Raw genomic sequence first — 17,184 nt, forward strand, 5'->3', positions numbered from 1 at the left:
GCAGGGGGCGATGGCTTCTCCCACCCTGGGGTCCAGGAGGGTCCAACATCCCCCCAGGGGTTACCCCACAAATGAGGGGTTCCCACAGCTCCCACCACGGTCCCTCAGCATCTCAGTGCACCCCACACAGCAGCTGGACAAGGGGGAGCCCCTCATCATTTATTGAGAGTTCTGGGGGTGATCTGGGGGGCACGAGGGGTCAGCCCCTCACTCCTTGGTGTTGCACCACTTTGCTGTGCGCCAGAAAATTGGGGTTTTCATGAAGCGCCCCGAGCGCATGTAGGCAGAGATCTTGTCCAGGGCCTGGGGGAACAGCAACACGTGAGGACACGTGTCCCACAGGGACACCACGGGGTCAGGGATGGGGGCACCGGGGTGTCAGGGATGAATTTTGGCACCAAGGTGGCCCCAGGCTGTCCCGTGGCCCTGCTCACCTCGAAGCGCTGCAGGAACTGGGCCAGGTTTCCCTTCAGCTCCGGACACTCAGGCACGAACATGCGCTGCTGATCGATCACATCGTACGCCAGGAAGTCCACGAAGGTGAGCTGGGGGAGGAGCAGGGGGGTCAGCCCCCACAGGGACTCCCCAAACCCCCCCTGCATCCCCCACCTACCTTCTGCCCTGCAAACCAGGGCCGGGAGCCCAGGAACCGTGACAGCTCCTGCAGCTTCTTGGGCAGCTGCTCCAGGTACGCCGGCTTCAGCTTCTCCTGCGCAGTGTGGGGGGCACAGTTCGGGGGGGCTGCTCCCCCAGAACTCAGGGGCATCACCCCTGAATGCAGCCAGCCAAGGGATGTGCCCCAATGCACACCCCCGTGCTGGTGATAGCTCGGCCCCTTATCTCATGTGGGGGGACAACCCCAGGGTCAGGGGGGATCTGTCCCTCCATAACCCCCACGGGGGTACTCACAAAGTCAGGGCTGTAGCAGACTCGGGCAAAGTTCATCCTCAAATCCATGAGATGGTTTTCCAGCAGGTCCACACGCTGCTTCTCCTCCTCTGTCTCAGCACCTGCGGGGTGGGGAAGTGTCAACCCACCCCCCACAAAACCCCGGACCCCCCCCGGGCGCGGGGACCCCCCACTCACACAAGTTGTGCTTGCGGGCGATGTAGCGCAGGATCGCGTTGCTCTGGGTCAGTTTGGTGTTGCCATCGATGAGGTAGGGGAGCTGGGGGGGGCCGGGGGTGGGAGTCAGCCCCTATGACCCCCACACCCCCCTCCACACCCCCCTCCACACCCTCCCCATCACCTACGTTGGGGAAGTCGAGCCCCAGTTTCTCCTTCTCGCTGGTCCACTCGCTCGGGTCATAGTCAGGGGCTGGGGGGACAGAGAGATTGGGGGGGCTCCCCCAGACTCTCTGCCCCTCAGCAATGGGGGCATGCGGACATTGGGGTGTTCCCCTGTGCCCGCGGCAGGCGGTGAGCTCTCCCGGGACAGCGCGGGCAGATAAGGGAGAGCGCTGCGCCCGGGACGGGGCAAGGTCCTCGAACCGGCGGGGACGGAGCGGGACACGCTGCGAAACGGGGGCGTCGTTTCTCCCCCCCCGCTATCTGGCACAGCAGGGGGGAGGGTCCTGGGGAGGGGCTGGAGGGATTTGGGGGTCACAGCCCCTTCCCCTGCTCACCTGGGCCAGGGCGGTACTGGCGCTCCTGGTAGGGGGTGTCCGTGTACTCCAGCAGCAGGCGGATAGCGTGGGCCAGCTGGGGGGGCACAGTACCCGCTTTTGGCACCCCAAAACCCCCCACACCTCTCCCCCACACCCTGGGACCCCCAGCACCCCCACAGCCGTGCCCACCCCCGTCCCCAGCGTGCCACTGTCACCCCTCGATCCCACTCACCCCACGGATGTCCCAGTATCCCAGAATGACCACCATGGTGACAGCCGGCCGAGCCTGTGCGACAACACGGACTGCGAAAGACTGGGACGGAACCCTCCCCTTCCCCACCCCCGTCCCCACCCCCGTCCCCACCCTCTGGCGTCAGCGGGGGCCGGCACACGGCAGGCAGGGTGCAGGTACAGGGCACAGGGCAGGGCACAGGCAGGAGCAGGCAGGGTTCAGGTACAGGGTAGGCAGGGGCAGGCAGGGGCAGGCAGGAGTAGGCACGGTGCCAGCGTGTCCCGCGGCTCTGGCGCCGCCGCCACCGCCCGGGATCCGCCCCCGACCCTCCCACAGCACCCCGGGGACCCCCAAGCCCTGAGGGGGACACACAACCCCCTTCTGTGCCTCAGTTTCCCTCTGCGGCTGCACTCCCTCCCTCCCTCCATTTCAATTTCAGTGTTTTACTTAAATACTTTTATTTTTCATGCTCGGTTAGGGTTTTTTTCCAAAACTTTTTTCGTTTGTTGTTTTTATAGTCGCCATTAGGTTTTCCCAGGAATGCCGGCTCCGGATGCACATGAGCAGGACTGGCATGGAGGACTGCAGGGATAGAGGGGGCAATGCTCCACTGGGATGGGAGAAGCCTGCTCCAGCCCGATCTGGGCCACAAACTAACACCCCCTGGGAGTGTTGGGGACAGGGCCACGTGTCACCTGGTCCCCTTTTCCTTCATCCCCGAGGTGGTGAGGATGAAACACTCCCCATCCCACCCCTTGCCTTCTGCCCTGTGGTGATGAGGATGGAGCATCCCCCACCCAGCACCATCCCCCTGTCCCCTGGGCCACTGTGTCCCCACCGACAGCAGAGCCCGCAGGTCTGGGTTCCTTTGGTTGTCCCCACAGGATGGAAGGGCAGGCTGAGAGGGCACTAGGGTTAAAGTGTCAGGACCCAGGTGGGGCTGGGCAGGGACTCCCACACTGTCACCACACCAGCACCCAGGACCCCCGACTTGTCACGGCATCCTCAGCTTGGGAGGTAAATCCAGGACCTCGTGGCTGTGCCCTCACCTGTGTCACCTCCTCGTGCCATCAAGCCCAGCAGGGCCCAAGGCAGCAAGGAGACACCAGTTAAAAACAACAGAAAAAGACAAAAAAACCACCCATAAAATGACCAAAACAAGATGAAACGGAGAGGACGCAACAAACTCCAAGCCCTGCAGCGGTGCCAGCAGCACCAGGACAGCAGCAGGAGCGGCCCCTTCCCAGGGCAGGAGGTAGCGGGTGGGGGACGGCGGCAGAGCCCTGGGGGGCTCAGGGGGGATCTGGGTGCTCAGTGGGTGCCGAGGGAGATGGTGAGCACGTCCTCCTCCTGGATGGGCTCCAGCTCAGCGCTCTGCACCGCCTGCGTGATGAGCGTCAGCTCCTGGCACAGCGTCTCGAAGCGATAGCTCACACGGATGTCGGGGACGTTGGTCCGGCGGATGTCGTTCCCCTCCGGACCCTCCTTCAGGTAGTTGGGACCCAGCCAGTAGCTCTTCACCTGTGGGAATTGGGAGAGCCAATTGCTCTGTGCTCGGTGCTACCAGTGTAGGAGGGGAAATGGGGAATGGGAATGTGGGCAAATGTGGGCATTGCGGATGGGAATGGGCGAATGCAGGGAGGAGGGAACTGAGGAGAAGAGGAACCCCCGAAGAACCCCCTGCAGCCATCCCACATCCCAAAGGGACCTCCCGCAGCCCCCCCACAAGATCAGCGGGACCCCCGACCCTCGGTGCCCCCTGAAAGTCCCGAGGGATCCCCACAGCCCCCCCAAGACAAAAGCCAAGCCCACAGAGCCCTGCAGCCCCCAGCAAAGGGGAACGGCCACAGCCCCCCCCCGCCAAAACCAGCAGGGCCCCAGCCGGGCCAAAAGCGCAGAAGGGACCCCAAAAACCCCCGAACATCCCCTGCAGCCCCCAAACACCAAAGGGACCCAGCAAAACCCGCTAAGTCCCCCCAGAAAGCGCAGGGCCCCCCGCCATCCCCCTCAGGACAGCCGGGGGTCCCCGCAGCCCCTCCCCGGGGGTGGGGGGTCCCCCCGGGTGCGGCGGCTCCCCCCGGTCCCCCCGGTCCCCCCCCGGTCCCCCCCGGTCCCCGCTCACCCCGCGGATGTCCCAGTACCCCAACACCGCCATGGCGCGCGTGACCGCCGGGCCCGCCCAGCCCGGGGCGGGGCTCGCGCTCAGCGGCACCGGGACCGGCCCAGCTCCGCCCGCCCGCGGCACCGCCGGGCTCCCGAGGGACCGCTCTGCGCAGGGCTCTGTGCCCTCCCACCTCCGCCTGGAGCCCCTTAGCCACGGCCCCCCGAGCCCCTCCGCCTTCTCCCCATCCCGGAGTTCTGCGATGCTCCCATCCCCATGGGCACCCCCTCGTCCCGGGGCTCTGCGACCCCCCCAAACTCCACGGGTCCCCTTTACAGAGAGTTCTGTGCCCTCCCACCTCCGAATGGACCCCCCTTATCCTGGGCACTCCACAACTGCCCCGAAATCCGCGGCATTTTCTGTAACCTGGGAGTTCTGCCACATCCCCGCAGGAGCCCCCTTGTCTTGAGGGTTTTGTGGCCACCCCAAACCCCACGGGGTCCCCCTTACTCTGGGGTGTCTGCGACCGCTCCAAGTTCTATGGGGGTCCCCCTTCACAGGGGGCTCTGTGACCCTCGCCATCCCCATGGCTTTGTGACCCCCTGAACTCCATGGGGTCCTCCTTATCCTGGGGGTTCTGTGACACACCCCATCCATCCCCACGGGACCACTTTATTCTGGGGGCACTGCAACCCCACAAACTCCATGGGGTCCCCTTATTCTGGGGCTCTGCACCCCCTTTAATTCCATGGATTCCCCCCTTTCTTGGGAACCCTGTGACCCCCCACCCCCCCCAAACTCCACAGGAACTCCTTTACCCTGGCGGTCATGGGTCCCCCTGTGATACCCCTTTCTCGGGGCCCCCCTTTCAATCCCCTAAGCTGCAGGGGGGTCTCACTATCCTGGGGGGATAGAGACCCCACCTTGGTCCCCACAGTCTCCATGGGGGTCCCCCTTATCCTGGGGATGCAGGGGGCGATGGCTTCTCCCACCCTGGGGTCCAGGAGGGTCCAACATCCCCCCAGGGGTTACCCCACAAATGAGGGGTTCCCACAGCTCCCACCACGGTCCCTCAGCATCTCAGTGCACCCCACACAGCAGCTGGACAAGGGGGAGCCCCCCATCATTTATTGAGAGTTCTGGGGGTGATCTGGGGGGCACGAGGGGTCAGCCCCTCAGTCCTTGCTGCTGCACCACTTCGCTATGCTCACGAAAATTGGGGCTTTCCTGAAGCGCTCCGAGCGCATGTAGGCAGAGATCTTGTCCAGGGCCTGGGGGAACAGCAACACGTGAGGACACGTGTCCCACAGGGACACCACGGGGTCAGGGATGGGGACACGGGGGTGCCTGGGATGGGCACAGGGACACCAGGGTGTTGGGGACAGGGATGGGCACACTGGGATGTCTGGGATGGGCACAGGGACACCGGGATGTTGGGGACAGGGATGGGGACACCAGGGGGTCAGGGATGTGGACAGAGATGGACCCTGGGGTTTCAGGAATTGAGACAGGGACATTGGAGTGTCAGGAATGGGATGGGGACACTGGGATGTCAGTGATAGGGACACCAGGCTGTTAGGGACAAGGATTGGGCCACCAGGGGGTCAGGGATGGGACCACAGAGATGACAGGAATAGGGATGGAGTCAGAAACTGGGGATTCCTGACGAGGTTTGGGATGGGACAAGGACACAGCCCCTGAGGTGTCAGGGATGGTGATGGGCACAGCGGGGGATGGGGACACCGGGGTGTCAGGGATGGAGACGGCACCAAGGTGGCCCCAGGCTGTCCCGTGGCCCTGCTCACCTCGAAGCGCTGCATGAACTGGGCCAGGTTTCCCTTCAGCTCCGGACACTCAGGCACGAACATGCGCTGCTGGTCCATCACGTCGTACGCCAGGAAGTCCACGAAGGTGAGCTGGGGGAGGAGCAGGGGGGTCAGCCCCCACAGGGATTCCCCAAACCCCCCCTGCATCCCCCACCTACCTTCTGCCCTACAAACCAGGTCCGGGAGCCCAGGAACCGTGACAGCTCCTGCAGCTTCTTGGGCAGCTGCTCCAGGTACGCCGGCTTCAGCTTCTCCTGCGCAGTGTGGGGGGCACAGTTCGGGGGGGCTGCTCCCCCAGAACTCAGGGGCATCACCCCTGACTGCAGCCAGGCAAGGGATGTGCCCCAATGCACACCGGGCTGGTGATAGCTCGGCCCCTTATCTCATGTGGGGGGACAACCCCAGGGTCAGGGGGGATCTGTCCCTCCATAACCCCCACGGGGGTACTCACAAAGTCAGGGCTGTAGCAGAGCCGGATGAAGTTCATCCTCAAATCCATGAGCTGGTTTTCCAGCAAGTCCTCGCGCTGCTTCTCCTCCTCTGTCTCAGCACCTGCGGGGTGGGGAAGTGTCAACCCACCCTCCATAAAATCCCCGAACCCCCCCCTCCCCCCGGGCGCGGGGACCCCCCACTCACACAAGTTGTGTTTGCGGGCGATGTAGCGCACGATCGCGTTGCTCTGGGTCAGTTTGGTGTTGCCATCGATGAGGTACGGGATCTGGGGGGGCGGGGGTGGGAGTCAGCCCCGGTGACCCCTACACCCCCCTCCACACCCCCTCCACACCCTCCCCATCACCTACGTTGGGGAAGTCGAGCCCCAGTTTCTCCTTCTCGCTGGTCCACTCGCTCGGGTCATGGTCAGGGGCTGGGGGGACAGAGAGATTGGGGGGGCTCCCCCAGACCCTCTGCCCCTCAGCAATGGGGGCATGCGGACATTGGGGTGTCCCCCTGTGCCCGCGGCAGGCGGTGAGCTCTCCCGGGACAGCGCGGGCTGATAAGGGAGAGCGCTGCGCCCGGGACGGGGCAAGGTCCTCGAACCGGCGGGGACGGGGCAGACAGAGGTGACACCCCGAGCTGGCACGAGGCGCGGGGGGGACGGAGCGGGACACGCCGCGAAATGGGGGGGTCGTCCCCACCCCCGCTATCTGGCACAGCAGGAGGGAGGGTCCTGGGGAGGGGCTGGAGGGATTTGGGGGTCACAGCCCCTTCCCCTGCTCACCTGGGCCCAGGTGGTACTTGCGCTCCTGGTAGGGGGTGTCCGTGTACTCCAGCAGCATGCGGATAGGCTGGGCCATCTGGGGGGGCACAGTACCCGCTTTTGGTACCCCAAAACCCCCCCGCACCTCTCCCCCACACCCTGGGACCCCCAGCACCCCCACATCGCTCTGGGACCCCCAGTGTAATAAGGGTAAAACATAGTTTGTTCATCAAACTTAGTATAAGTTTATACTGCAGCCTTAGAAACTTAGTTTCTCTTTACTAACAAAACTCTGTTTACTAACGAAGCTTAATTTGTTTGCTAATAAAGCAAAAGCTTTAAGTTGCTTAAACTATATAGTTTTAGAAGTTTATTTTTCTTTTGTTGCTCAGTATAACTAGGGCCCCAATCCTTATCAAACGGGGAATAGATAAGCTTGCAGGCCAATGATCTTTAACCATTCATGGTAAAATTGTTTCAAGTTTGCCAGGACAGCGAGACCTAAGACCCAAGCCTCCCACCTCAAGCATCTGGAAGACCACTGCCTAGCAAATGAGATCACACATGCTAACAAAGAAACTGAAAGAGATAACAAATCAAGGAAGTGATTCCAGATAAAAAGGGGTGGAAGAAAGGGAGATGTGTGAACTGCAGGAGAAAAACGGAATTGTAACGGGTTTTCTCAGCAACACCCAGATCTGTTCGCTCACTTGTTATTGCCTGCTCTAATTATAATAAATTACTTTTAATTGACTACTGCCAATTCGCTTCAAATTTATCACACCAGCACCCCCACAGCCGTGCCCACCCCCGTCCCCAGCGTGCCACTGTCACCCCTCGATCCCACTCACCCCACGGACGTCCCAGTACCCCAGAATGACCACCATGGTGACAGCCGGCCGAGCCTGTGCGACAACACGGACTGCGAAAGACTGGGACGGGACCCACCCCTTCCCCAGCCCCGTCCCCACCCCCGTCCCCACCCCATGGCGTCAGCGGGGGCCGGCACAGGGCAGGCACAGGCACAGGCAGGGTGCAGGGCACAGGCAGGGTACAGGTACAGGGCACAGGGTAGGCAGGGTGCAGGGCACAGGGCAGGCACAGGGCAGGCAGGGTACAGGGCAGGCAGGGTGGAGGCAGGGCACAGGGCACAGGCAGGGCACAGGGCACAGGACACAGGCGCAGGACACAGGCAGGGCACAGGGTACACGCACAGGGCACAGGCAGGGCACAGGGCACAGGCAGGAGCAGGCAGTTTACAGGTACAGGGCACAGGGCAGGCACAGGGCACAGGCGCAGGGCACAGGCAGGGCACAGGGCACAGGCAGGAGCAGGCAGGAGCAGGCACGGTGCCAGCGTGTCCCGCGGCTCTGGCGCCGCCGCCACCGCCCGGGATCCGCCCCCGACCCTCCCACAGCACCCCGGGGACCCCCAAGCCCTGAGGGGGACACACAACCCCCTTCTGTGCCTCAGTTTCCCTCTGCGGCTGCACTCCCTCCCTCCCTCCATTTCAATTTCAGTGTTTTACTTAAATACTTTTATTTTTCATGCTCGGTTAGGGTTTTTTTCCAAAACTTTTTTCGTTTGTTGTTTTTATAGTCGCCATTAGGTTTTCCCAGGAATGCCGGCTCCGGATGCACATGAGCAGGACTGGCATGGAGGACTGCAGGGATAGAGGGGGCAATGCTCCACTGGGATGGGAGAAGCCTGCTCCAGCCCGATCTGGGCCACAAACTAACACCCCCTGGGAGTGTTGGGGACAGGGCCACGTGTCACCTGGTCCCCTTTTCCTTCATCCCCGAGGTGGTGAGGATGAAACACTCCCCATCCCACCCCTTGCCTTCTGCCCTGTGGTGATGAGGATGGAGCATCCCCCACCCAGCACCATCCCCCTGTCCCCTGGGCCACTGTGTCCCCACCGACAGCAGAGGCCGCAGGTCTGGGTTCCTTTGGTTGTCCCCACAGGATGGAAGGGCAGGCTGAGAGGGCACTAGGGTTAAAGTGTCAGGACCCAGGTGGGGCTGGGCAGGGACTCCCACACTGTCACCACACCAGCACCCAGGACCCCCGACTTGTCACGGCATCCTCAGCTTGGGAGGTAAATCCAGGACCTCGTGGCTGTGCCCTCACCTGTGTCACCTCCTCGTGCCATCAAGCCCAGCAGGGCCCAAGGCAGCAAGGAGACACCAGTTAAAAACAACAGAAAAAGACAAAAAAACCACCCATAAAATGACCAAAACAAGATGAAACGGAGAGGACGCAACAAACTCCAAGCCCTGCAGCGGTGCCAGCAGCACCAGGACAGCAGCAGGAGCGGCCCCTTCCCAGGGCAGGAGGTAGCGGGTGGGGGACGGCGGCAGAGCCCTGGGGGGCTCAGGGGGAATCTGGGTGCTCAGTGGGTGCCCAGGGAGATGGTGAGCACGTCCTCCTCCTGGATGGGCTCCAGCTCAGCGCTCTGCACCGCCTGCGTGATGAGCGTCAGCTCCTGGCACAGCGTCTCGAAGCGATAGCTCACACGGATGTCGGGGACGTTGGTCCGGCGGATGTCGTTCCCCTCCGGACCCTCCTTCAGGTAGTTGGGACCCAGCCAGTAGCTCTTCACCTGTGGGAATTGGGAGAGCCAATTGCTCTGTGCTCAGTGCTACCAGTGTAGGAGGGGAAATGGGGAATGGGAATGTGGGCAAATGTGGGCATTGCGGATGGAAATTGGGGAATGTGGGGAGGAGGGAATTGGGAATAAGAATAGGAATAGGGAAATGGGGGCAAATGGAATTAGGAACTGGCACACTGCAGAATTGGGAAGCAGGGAATGGGCCTCACCTTGTGGGAGAAGCCGCTCATAAGGACACTGTTCCGGGCCAGCTCACACATGTCGCAGGAGCTGAGTTTCCACACCTGGGTGGCAATGCTATATTCCTCCATCAGCGGCTCCTGGGGACAGACATCCCTCAGCTCCTGGCACAGACACCCCTCAGGCACCCATCCTCACCTCTTCCCACCCCCTCCACACCATCAGCACCCTCCAGAGCCCATCGGTGCTGCCAGTGGTCCCATCCCACCACCACATCAATCACCACATTGCACCAATCCCACCGCACTGCCAACCTCATCCTATCTCTCAGCTGTGCCCACCCCACAGCCCCTCTTGGGGGGTCACTGACTGTGCCCCTCCAAATGCTCACCTTGGTGAAGTGGAACTGGAGGGGATCATCGGTGGAGAGGGAGACCATGAGCCCCCGTGAGAGGTACTCGGGCAGGGGGTTGCGGTGGTAGCTCAGGAAGAGGCTGTTGTTGCTAAGCGGGGACATGGCAATGCCAATCTGTGCCAGGTAGTACAGGTACTGCAGCACAGGGGCCTGTAGGACACAGCAGGGTCAGCAAGGGGGGTCCCACCACACCCCCAGTCCCCCCAGGCACCCCCTCCCCCCTCACCTTGCGCAGCAACAACCCGTGGGAGATGTTCTCTGAGACCATGAACCCTGACACCAGGTGGTGGATGGGACCAGCCTCGCCGCAGTGGGGACGCAGGACGAAGGTGTGGAAGCCCCTCTTCCTGCAATGGGTGTTTGAGTGTCACCATCACCCTGTGACCTCCCCAGAACCTCCTGAGGGACACAGGTTCCAGGCCAGGGCTGTCCTTACCGCCGGAGGTGGTTGAGCACTGTCATGTTGGCATACATGTAGTACAGGTAGTAGGAGTAGGGTGGGTTGTCCTCCTCCACCCAGTTGCCTGGCAAAGGGCTGTCCAGGTTGAAGATGTGATGCTCTGGTTTGGATTCATCGTCCACGCTGTCGAAGCCATCCACCTGCAGCAGAGACAGCCCCAGGGTGGGATGTCACCCCTTGCTCCTGCTGGATTTGGGATGTCCCCAAGAGCAGGATGCAGCACTCACATGCTCCAGGAAGAGGTGCAGCTCTGGGTGCTGGGCAGGGTGGATCGTGGCCTCGTAGAGCGGCAGGAAGATATTCTCCAGCATCTCCTGAAAGTTGGCCAACTGCTTCTTTGTCCGGTAGATGTCACTGCAGGGAAGGGACCCCACTCAGAGCCGGCTTTCCCTCTCCCCACCCCACCCCAGCCAGCAGTGGGGCGGCCTGGGTCTCCCCAGCCCAATGGAGGGTTCCTGTGTCCCCTTCACTCACAAGAGCCGGGGCACTTGCACGAGCCAGCGGACGTTGTTGGAGTGGACGCGGTGGCTGACGGCCCAGCGGGCCAGCTTGTCCCACTCATCCCGCGAGCGGCCGTAGATCGAGAGACGCAGCTCCGCGTTCTGGTACTTGCTCTCCTCCAGGTCTGCCATCACCTCCTGACAGGAAGGGACAAGTGACAACTGTCATTGCTTGGCCACCAGGGACATGGGTTGCACAGCCACCACAAGGAGGGGACATGGCCCACCTTGATGATGTGGGCAAAGTACTTCCCCGAGACGCGGTTGTCCGTCTTGATGAAGATCTCCCGCAGGATGGACTCCCCGATGGGGTTGTACTTGGCGTTGAACTTGTCGAAGCGGTGGAAGGTGTTGCGGTCCTGAATGTGGGATAGGTGTGACCTGGGACTCCTCATCACCCAACCCACCCCCATCCACAGCCCCCAGCAACTCCCCCTGCCCTGGGAAAACCCCCTGGAGAAGATCCTGCACCCCAACCAAGGATGGGCTGGGGGCTCCGCTCATCCCCGGGGTTTGGGAGCCTCCCATACCGCATGGACATCCAGGGTGTCCACACTCAGGTCGTAGGCTGTGAGGTTCATTGTCTCAAACACCTCCTTGAGCGTCTGCTCCTTCCCCTTCTCCACGTGGACAATTTCATCCAGGTGCTTCTTCATTGCCCGCTTGATGAAGCGCAAGAGATGCTTCTGGTTCATGCAGGACGAGGCATGGATGTGGGTGTCCACCTGCAGCAGGGAGGTGATGCTCAGCCCTGAAACCTCCAAGAGCTCCCCAGTCAAGCCAGGAACCCCCCAGGACCCGGGACTAGCTCAGGATCTGCAGGTACCTTGCGGATGTTGTAGAAGTCGCGGTGAGGCACCTTCTTCTGGGCTGCCAACTCCTTCATCTCATTGAGCAGCACATGCATCTGGAACTTGTTGCTCAGGTACTGCAGCCGGCGGTAGCAAAAGGATTTGCTGCCCAAAACAGGGAAGAGGGGCTCAGTTTGGGGGTGAGGAAGCAGAACATCTGGCCCCAAAAGGCTGGTACCCCTAGACATGGGAACATGGACTCTTGGACACAGGTGAGGGTGGATGTGGGAGCTGCACCAGCACCGTGTGCCAGAGTCACTGCCATGTCCTTGGGGCTGTGCCAGGGTTCTGTCACACCCCATCATGGGTTACCCCCCAGGGCAGAACCCTCCCATGGGACCCTTCCCCTTACATGGGCCCATTGATGATCAAAGCCATGAGGAAATTCATGTCGGCGATAAACTCCTGCAGGTCGGGGTATGGCAGGTCCAGCTCCGTGCTCCTAGGGGAGACACACATGGGGGTCACACAGCCCCCCAAAAAAACTCATCACCCCAATGAGCAGGACCCTCCCCCTCACAAAACTCACTTGTCGGTGATGTCCTGCTTGGTGTAGACATGCACGACACCATCCACCATCTTCAGCCCGAAGCCCAGGTCCGCCGGCATGTTCTGGGGGTCCCACATCTCATAGGGGTGCTGCTCAGCAAACGGGGGGTGCACGGGAGCATCTGCAGCCAGGAGACACCACCCAACATCGCCCAAAAAGCTCCTCCAGCACCCCAGCCCAGTGCTGAGATGCCTCCCACACCCTGCTCACCAGCAGCCACAGGGGTCTCGGGCACCTCCTCGTAGCCATGGGTCTCCAGGGGCTTCTCAGAGAGCTCCTGCAGGTAGCGGGCCGTGGTCTTGCAGAAGCTCTGCAGGGACAGCCCCATGTACTTCTCCCGCACAAACAGCGCCTTCACCACGCTCTTGGCTGCATCCAGCAGGTCGGTGAAGGGCACCTGCAGAGGGGACACCAAACAAAAAAAAACCACCCCCAAGCTGGGGTTGGCAGCCTGGAGACCTTTGCCTGGGTTCCAGGAGGGTCAGGTGAAGGCTCACCCCACATTTCTCCTCCCCAGAGATGGTCACCCGCTGGAATTCTCGCTCCAACAGCGCCTCCCGCTCCTTGGGGACGTGATCCACCAGGCTGTCATTCTGCTCCTTGAAGAGCCTGTGGGGACAGATGCGGCCAGTGGGACAATGACAGGTCTGCCCTATTCCCATGTACCCCAAGAGCAGCACGAGCCCCACCTGGGGCTGGCAGGATGGTGACGTTGTCCCCAGGGACGCCACCACGAGGTTGTGGCAGCTGTGCCACCCATGTCCTCTTTGGTGGTGGCATCGTCCCCCTTCCCAAAACACATCCCCCAGCCCTGATGAGCACAATGAAAAGTGAGGGGAAGGAGAGGGGGCACAAAGAACAAAAAAAACTCATGACAGAGACAACTCCCAAGCGGAGACAGGAGGGAGGGGGACACACAGCGTCAGACCCCCCATCCAGGGGAAGGCAGGGCCAGGACAGGGGTCCTGTGCCAGCAGCAGAGCTGGGATCCCCAGCTCACCCCAACCCCCCTCCCCAGGTGCATTGACTCCTCCAGTGTCGTGGCGGGGAGGGACCTCTTGGCTCCATGCTTGGGTGTGCTGGGTCAGAGCGGGGCCAGCTGGGTCCCCGATCCCCCCCGTGGCCCCGGCCGGTGACACCGAGCCGGACACTCACTGTAAGTCCGCAGCACTGTCAATTTTCAGGAAGTCCTGTTTGGCTCTGAGCAAAATGTCGGGCTCAAGTCTGGGGACAAGGAGGCGGCGGTGGAAGGGGGAGGGGACAGCCAGGGGGACGAGGGGGAGAGAAATGGGGGGGGCCGGGGAGAGAAAACACCCCGTTAATGCCGAAACAACAGAAACCAGACAGAAACCAGCCAAAAACTCACTGCAAAGGGGACACCAAGTGCGACACCCACGGGAGAGGGGACACAGAGCTGGCACAGAGACAGCCTCTCGGGGCAGGGAGGTGGCCTGGCCCCTGCAGGGCTCCCTTCCAGCGATTTGGGGGGGATACATGGGAACGCCCCAGCTTACTTGACGTCCTGGCTGATCTGGCGCTCCAGGCGCTGGCGCCGCTCCTCCAGCTGCTCGATGGGGCTCTCCTCTGGGAACTCATACGGAGCCGTCCGCATCTCGTTCTCAGCCAGCGAGCGGCAAAACAGCTCCTGCCCAGAGCAGCCCTGCCGTGAGCTGTGCCCAGAGCAGCCCTGCCAGGACCTGTGCCCAGAGCAGCCCTGCCATGAGCTGTGCCCAGAGCAGCCCTGCTGTGAGCTGTGCCCAGAGCAGCCCTGCCGTGAGCTGTGCCCAGAGCAGCCCTGCCATGAGCTGGGTGCAGCCTCAGCCCTGCCAGGACCTGTGCCCAGAGCAGCCCTGCCAGGACCTGTGCCCAGAGCAGCCCTGCCAGGAGCTGTGCCCAGAGCAGCCCTGCAGTGAGCTGTGCCCAGAGCAGCCCTGCCGTGAGCTGTGCCCAGAGCAGCCCTGCAGTGAGCTGTGCCCAGAGCAGCCCTGCCATGAGTTGGGTGCAGCCTCAGCCCTGCCAGGACCTGTGCCCAGAGCAGCCCTGCCGTGAGCTGTGCCCAGAGCAGCCCTGCCATGAGCTGGGTGCAGCCTCAGCCCTGCCAGGACCTGTGCCCAGAGCAGCCCTGCCGTGAGCTGTGCCCAGAGCAGCCCTGCCATGAGCTGGGTGCAGCCTCAGCCCTGCCAGGACCTGTGCCCAGAGCAGCCCTGCCAGGACCTGTGCCCAGAGCAGCCCTGCCAGGACCTGTGCCCAGAGCAGTCCTGCCATGAGCTGGGTGCAGCCTCAGCCCTGCCAGGACCTGTGCCCAGAGCAGCCCTGCCAGGACCTGTGCCCAGAGCAGTCCTGCCATGAGCTGGGTGTAGCCTCAGTCCTGCCAGGACCTGTGCCCAGAGCAGCCCTGCAGTGAGCTCTGCCCAGAGCAACCCTGCTGTGGGCTGGGTGCAGCCTCAGCCCTGCCAGGACTTGTGCCCAGAGCAGCCCTGCCAGAAGCTGGGTGCAGCCTCAGCCCTGCCAGAAGCTGTGCCCAGCCTCAACCCCCTGGGTTGGGAGACAAAGGCTCACAGGGATTCCCACACTCAGAGCTGAAAAAGTGGGAAGGGAGGAGGGTTTGGGCTGCATGGGAGTGGAAAGGATGGAGGGGAGACCTCCCACACTCCCCCAGCATACACTCACCCCCCCCAGACCTGGCGAATTCAGTGCCCCAGACCCACCTCAGCGATCTCCTTGTATTTGCCATCCATGGAAGTGCGCAGATCCACTGGGAAATGCTTCAGGCAATGGGGGGTCCCGGGAAGGGACCAGGCTGACTGCAGGGGTCGGGCCCCTGCCCCCCCCCGCAGCTCTGCAGGGAGTGGGACAACATCAGCTGGGGGTGTCTGGACCCCCACACAGGCAAGAAGGGGTTAAACAGCCCCTCCACAGCTCCCCCACCCCATCATGGAACTGGGATGCTCTTCCCAATGGGGGTGATGAGGAAACTGAGGGACCCCCCTTCCCCAATCCCCGTGGGGCACTGGGAGGGCTGCTGGCTCCACTGGGGGCTGGAAGGAGCCACAGGTGAATGAGGGGCTCAAGGCTGAGCTGCAGGACCCCCATGGCATGGGAGGCACAACACTGGGGTCCACTCCCCCGGCACTGCTGCCTCCCTGCCCCCCATCCCATCCTTGCCATCACAGGGGGGCACATCCCACACTGGGAGGGAGGGGAGCCAACCTCGTCCCCCCTCCAAACATTCCCCATTGCCCCGAGCCCCCAGAGCAGCCCCTGCTCCCACCAGCACTGGGGCCATTGGGCTGAGTGCCACCCCCACCTCCCAACACCAACACCCTCCTCTGCAACCCCAAGCCCACCACAGACCTGCCTGGGGAAGGGGGGCACCAGAAATCAGGCCCTACTGGTTAAACTGGGTCCACCAGTAAGAGTCCCTCCACCCAGCACAGCCTGGGGGGAAGATCCAGGTCTCCTGACCCCCACCCCATTTGCTCCCTGCATCACCCCAATGGGAGTGGGGGGGCTGGGTTGGTGTCACCCAGGGCAAGGATGGTTCTGCTGTCATTGGGATGTGCTGGTGGTGCCTCCCCTGGCCCTGTGCCCCCGGGACATATCCTGTGCCACCCACAGGTGTGACAGGTGGCAGCCCTGGTGGCCCTCTGACGCCGCCCCCAGCAAGGGTGCCAGACACATGATAATCCCAAAGTGCCACGTCTCTCACCCCATGCCACCATCCAGGACACCCTGTGCCACCCACCCAGAGCACATGTGAGTCACCAGAGTCAGGAGCAGCCCCGGTGATGCCCCTAGACCACCCCAGAAGTACCAGCCAGGTGACAACCTCGAAGTGCCACCTCACCTCGACATGTCACCACCATCACCCCAAGGTGGGTGCCACCATCACCCCGTGCCACCAGCATCCCCCTGTGTTACCGCCACCATTTGCCATCCACCCGGAACACACGTGTGCCACCCACGTGTGGGAGCAGCCCCAGAGACACCCCGAGACCCTCTCTCACCAGTGCCAGCCACAAAGTGCCACCTTGCCCAGCCCGTGCCAGCAGCTCGCCCCGTGCCCCCCGAGATCGCCCCCGCGGAGCCCCCGGTCCCTCATCCCCCAGCGCTCCCCCTCCTTCCTCCTCCTCCTCTCCCTCCGCTCCCACTGCGCCACCGAGGCGCTGACGGGAGGGGACACACAGGACCCCCCAAGGCCGCTGCCACCCCTCCGGGTGCCGGGAGACGGCGCAGGGCTTCCCTCCCTACCAAAAACCCTCTAAGGAGCAATGCAGCATCCCCCCCATCCCCCCCCAAAAAACCCCTGATCCCCCCTCTCGGAGCATCGCGGCCCCCCCGCGCTGGGCGTGACCTGCGTGTCCCCGTGGCGGTGGCAGGGAGGGGGGGACTGGGGGGGAGGTCTCACCTGCGGGGCTGGGGGTCTGCAGGCTACCCCGCTTCTTGAAGGGACACTTGGCCGGGGGGACAGAGGACATGGCGGCTCCGGGGGGGCCGGGGAGGGGCGGAGGGGTTGATGCTGATGGTGGTGATGGTGGTGATGATGATTGGGGCGGGGGTGGTGGGGGGCTCCCGGGGGACTCTTACGGCGGCGGGGCCGCAGCGGCCGCTCCCTCCCCTGGTTGATGATTGATGCAGGAACCCGAGAATGGA

General features: G+C 62.8%; 3 protein-coding genes and 1 long non-coding RNA gene across 7 annotated transcripts; 1 reads left to right on the top strand and 3 right to left on the bottom strand.

Moving 5' to 3' along the window:
• Positions 1–134: 134 nt before the first annotated feature.
• Positions 135–7,919, bottom strand: LOC117007255 (glutathione S-transferase 2). 3 transcript variants are annotated; one of them, XM_042779993.1, is made up of 8 exons: positions 7,816–7,919; positions 6,986–7,061; positions 6,567–6,631; positions 6,403–6,484; positions 6,218–6,318; positions 5,925–6,020; positions 5,746–5,856; positions 135–303 (listed from the first exon to the last, which is right to left on the bottom strand). In XM_042779993.1, exons 1-8 carry the CDS (start codon positions 7,849–7,851, stop codon positions 208–210), a joined length of 663 nt encoding a protein of 220 aa, XP_042635927.1. In that variant the 5' UTR covers positions 7,852–7,919; the 3' UTR covers positions 135–207. The 3 variants fall into 3 exon arrangements, with proteins under 3 accessions (XP_042635927.1, XP_032936157.1, XP_032936158.1); XM_033080266.1 differs by lacking the exons at positions 5,746–5,856; positions 5,925–6,020; positions 6,218–6,318; ... (2 more) ...; positions 6,986–7,061; positions 7,816–7,919 and adding exons at positions 435–545; positions 614–709; positions 910–1,010; ... (2 more) ...; positions 1,626–1,701; positions 1,840–1,950; XM_033080267.1 differs by lacking the exon at positions 135–303 and adding an exon at positions 5,043–5,211.
• On the bottom strand, positions 2,281–4,045 carry LOC117007258 (AMP deaminase 2-like). The gene is made up of 2 exons (XM_033080269.1): positions 3,962–4,045; positions 2,281–3,360 (listed from the first exon to the last, which is right to left on the bottom strand). Exons 1-2 carry the CDS (start codon positions 3,992–3,994, stop codon positions 3,151–3,153), a joined length of 243 nt encoding a protein of 80 aa, XP_032936160.1. The 5' UTR covers positions 3,995–4,045; the 3' UTR covers positions 2,281–3,150.
• LOC117007259 lies at positions 3,244–7,717 on the top strand. 2 transcript variants are annotated; one of them, XR_004420102.2, is made up of 4 exons: positions 3,244–3,330; positions 5,714–5,851; positions 5,944–5,999; positions 7,447–7,717. It is a non-coding gene; the product is annotated as an uncharacterized LOC117007259 (long non-coding RNA). The 2 variants fall into 2 exon arrangements; XR_004420101.2 differs by having other exon boundaries at positions 5,724–5,851.
• Positions 7,920–8,486: 567 nt separating the features above from the next.
• On the bottom strand, positions 8,487–17,079 carry AMPD2 (adenosine monophosphate deaminase 2). Its single transcript, XM_033080216.2, has 18 exons — positions 16,940–17,079; positions 15,240–15,370; positions 14,046–14,176; positions 13,687–13,755; positions 13,029–13,140; positions 12,742–12,928; positions 12,511–12,652; positions 12,334–12,423; positions 11,957–12,086; positions 11,661–11,855; positions 11,358–11,489; positions 11,105–11,268; positions 10,858–10,984; positions 10,607–10,770; positions 10,397–10,517; positions 10,147–10,320; positions 9,785–9,895; positions 8,487–9,566 (listed from the first exon to the last, which is right to left on the bottom strand). Exons 1-18 carry the CDS (start codon positions 17,007–17,009, stop codon positions 9,357–9,359), a joined length of 2,460 nt encoding a protein of 819 aa, XP_032936107.1. The 5' UTR covers positions 17,010–17,079; the 3' UTR covers positions 8,487–9,356.
• Between the last annotated feature and the right edge of the window lie 105 nt (positions 17,080–17,184).

This window comes from Catharus ustulatus, chromosome 25, assembly GCF_009819885.2.
Source record: "Catharus ustulatus isolate bCatUst1 chromosome 25, bCatUst1.pri.v2, whole genome shotgun sequence".
Taxonomy (NCBI): domain Eukaryota; kingdom Metazoa; phylum Chordata; class Aves; order Passeriformes; family Turdidae; genus Catharus; species Catharus ustulatus.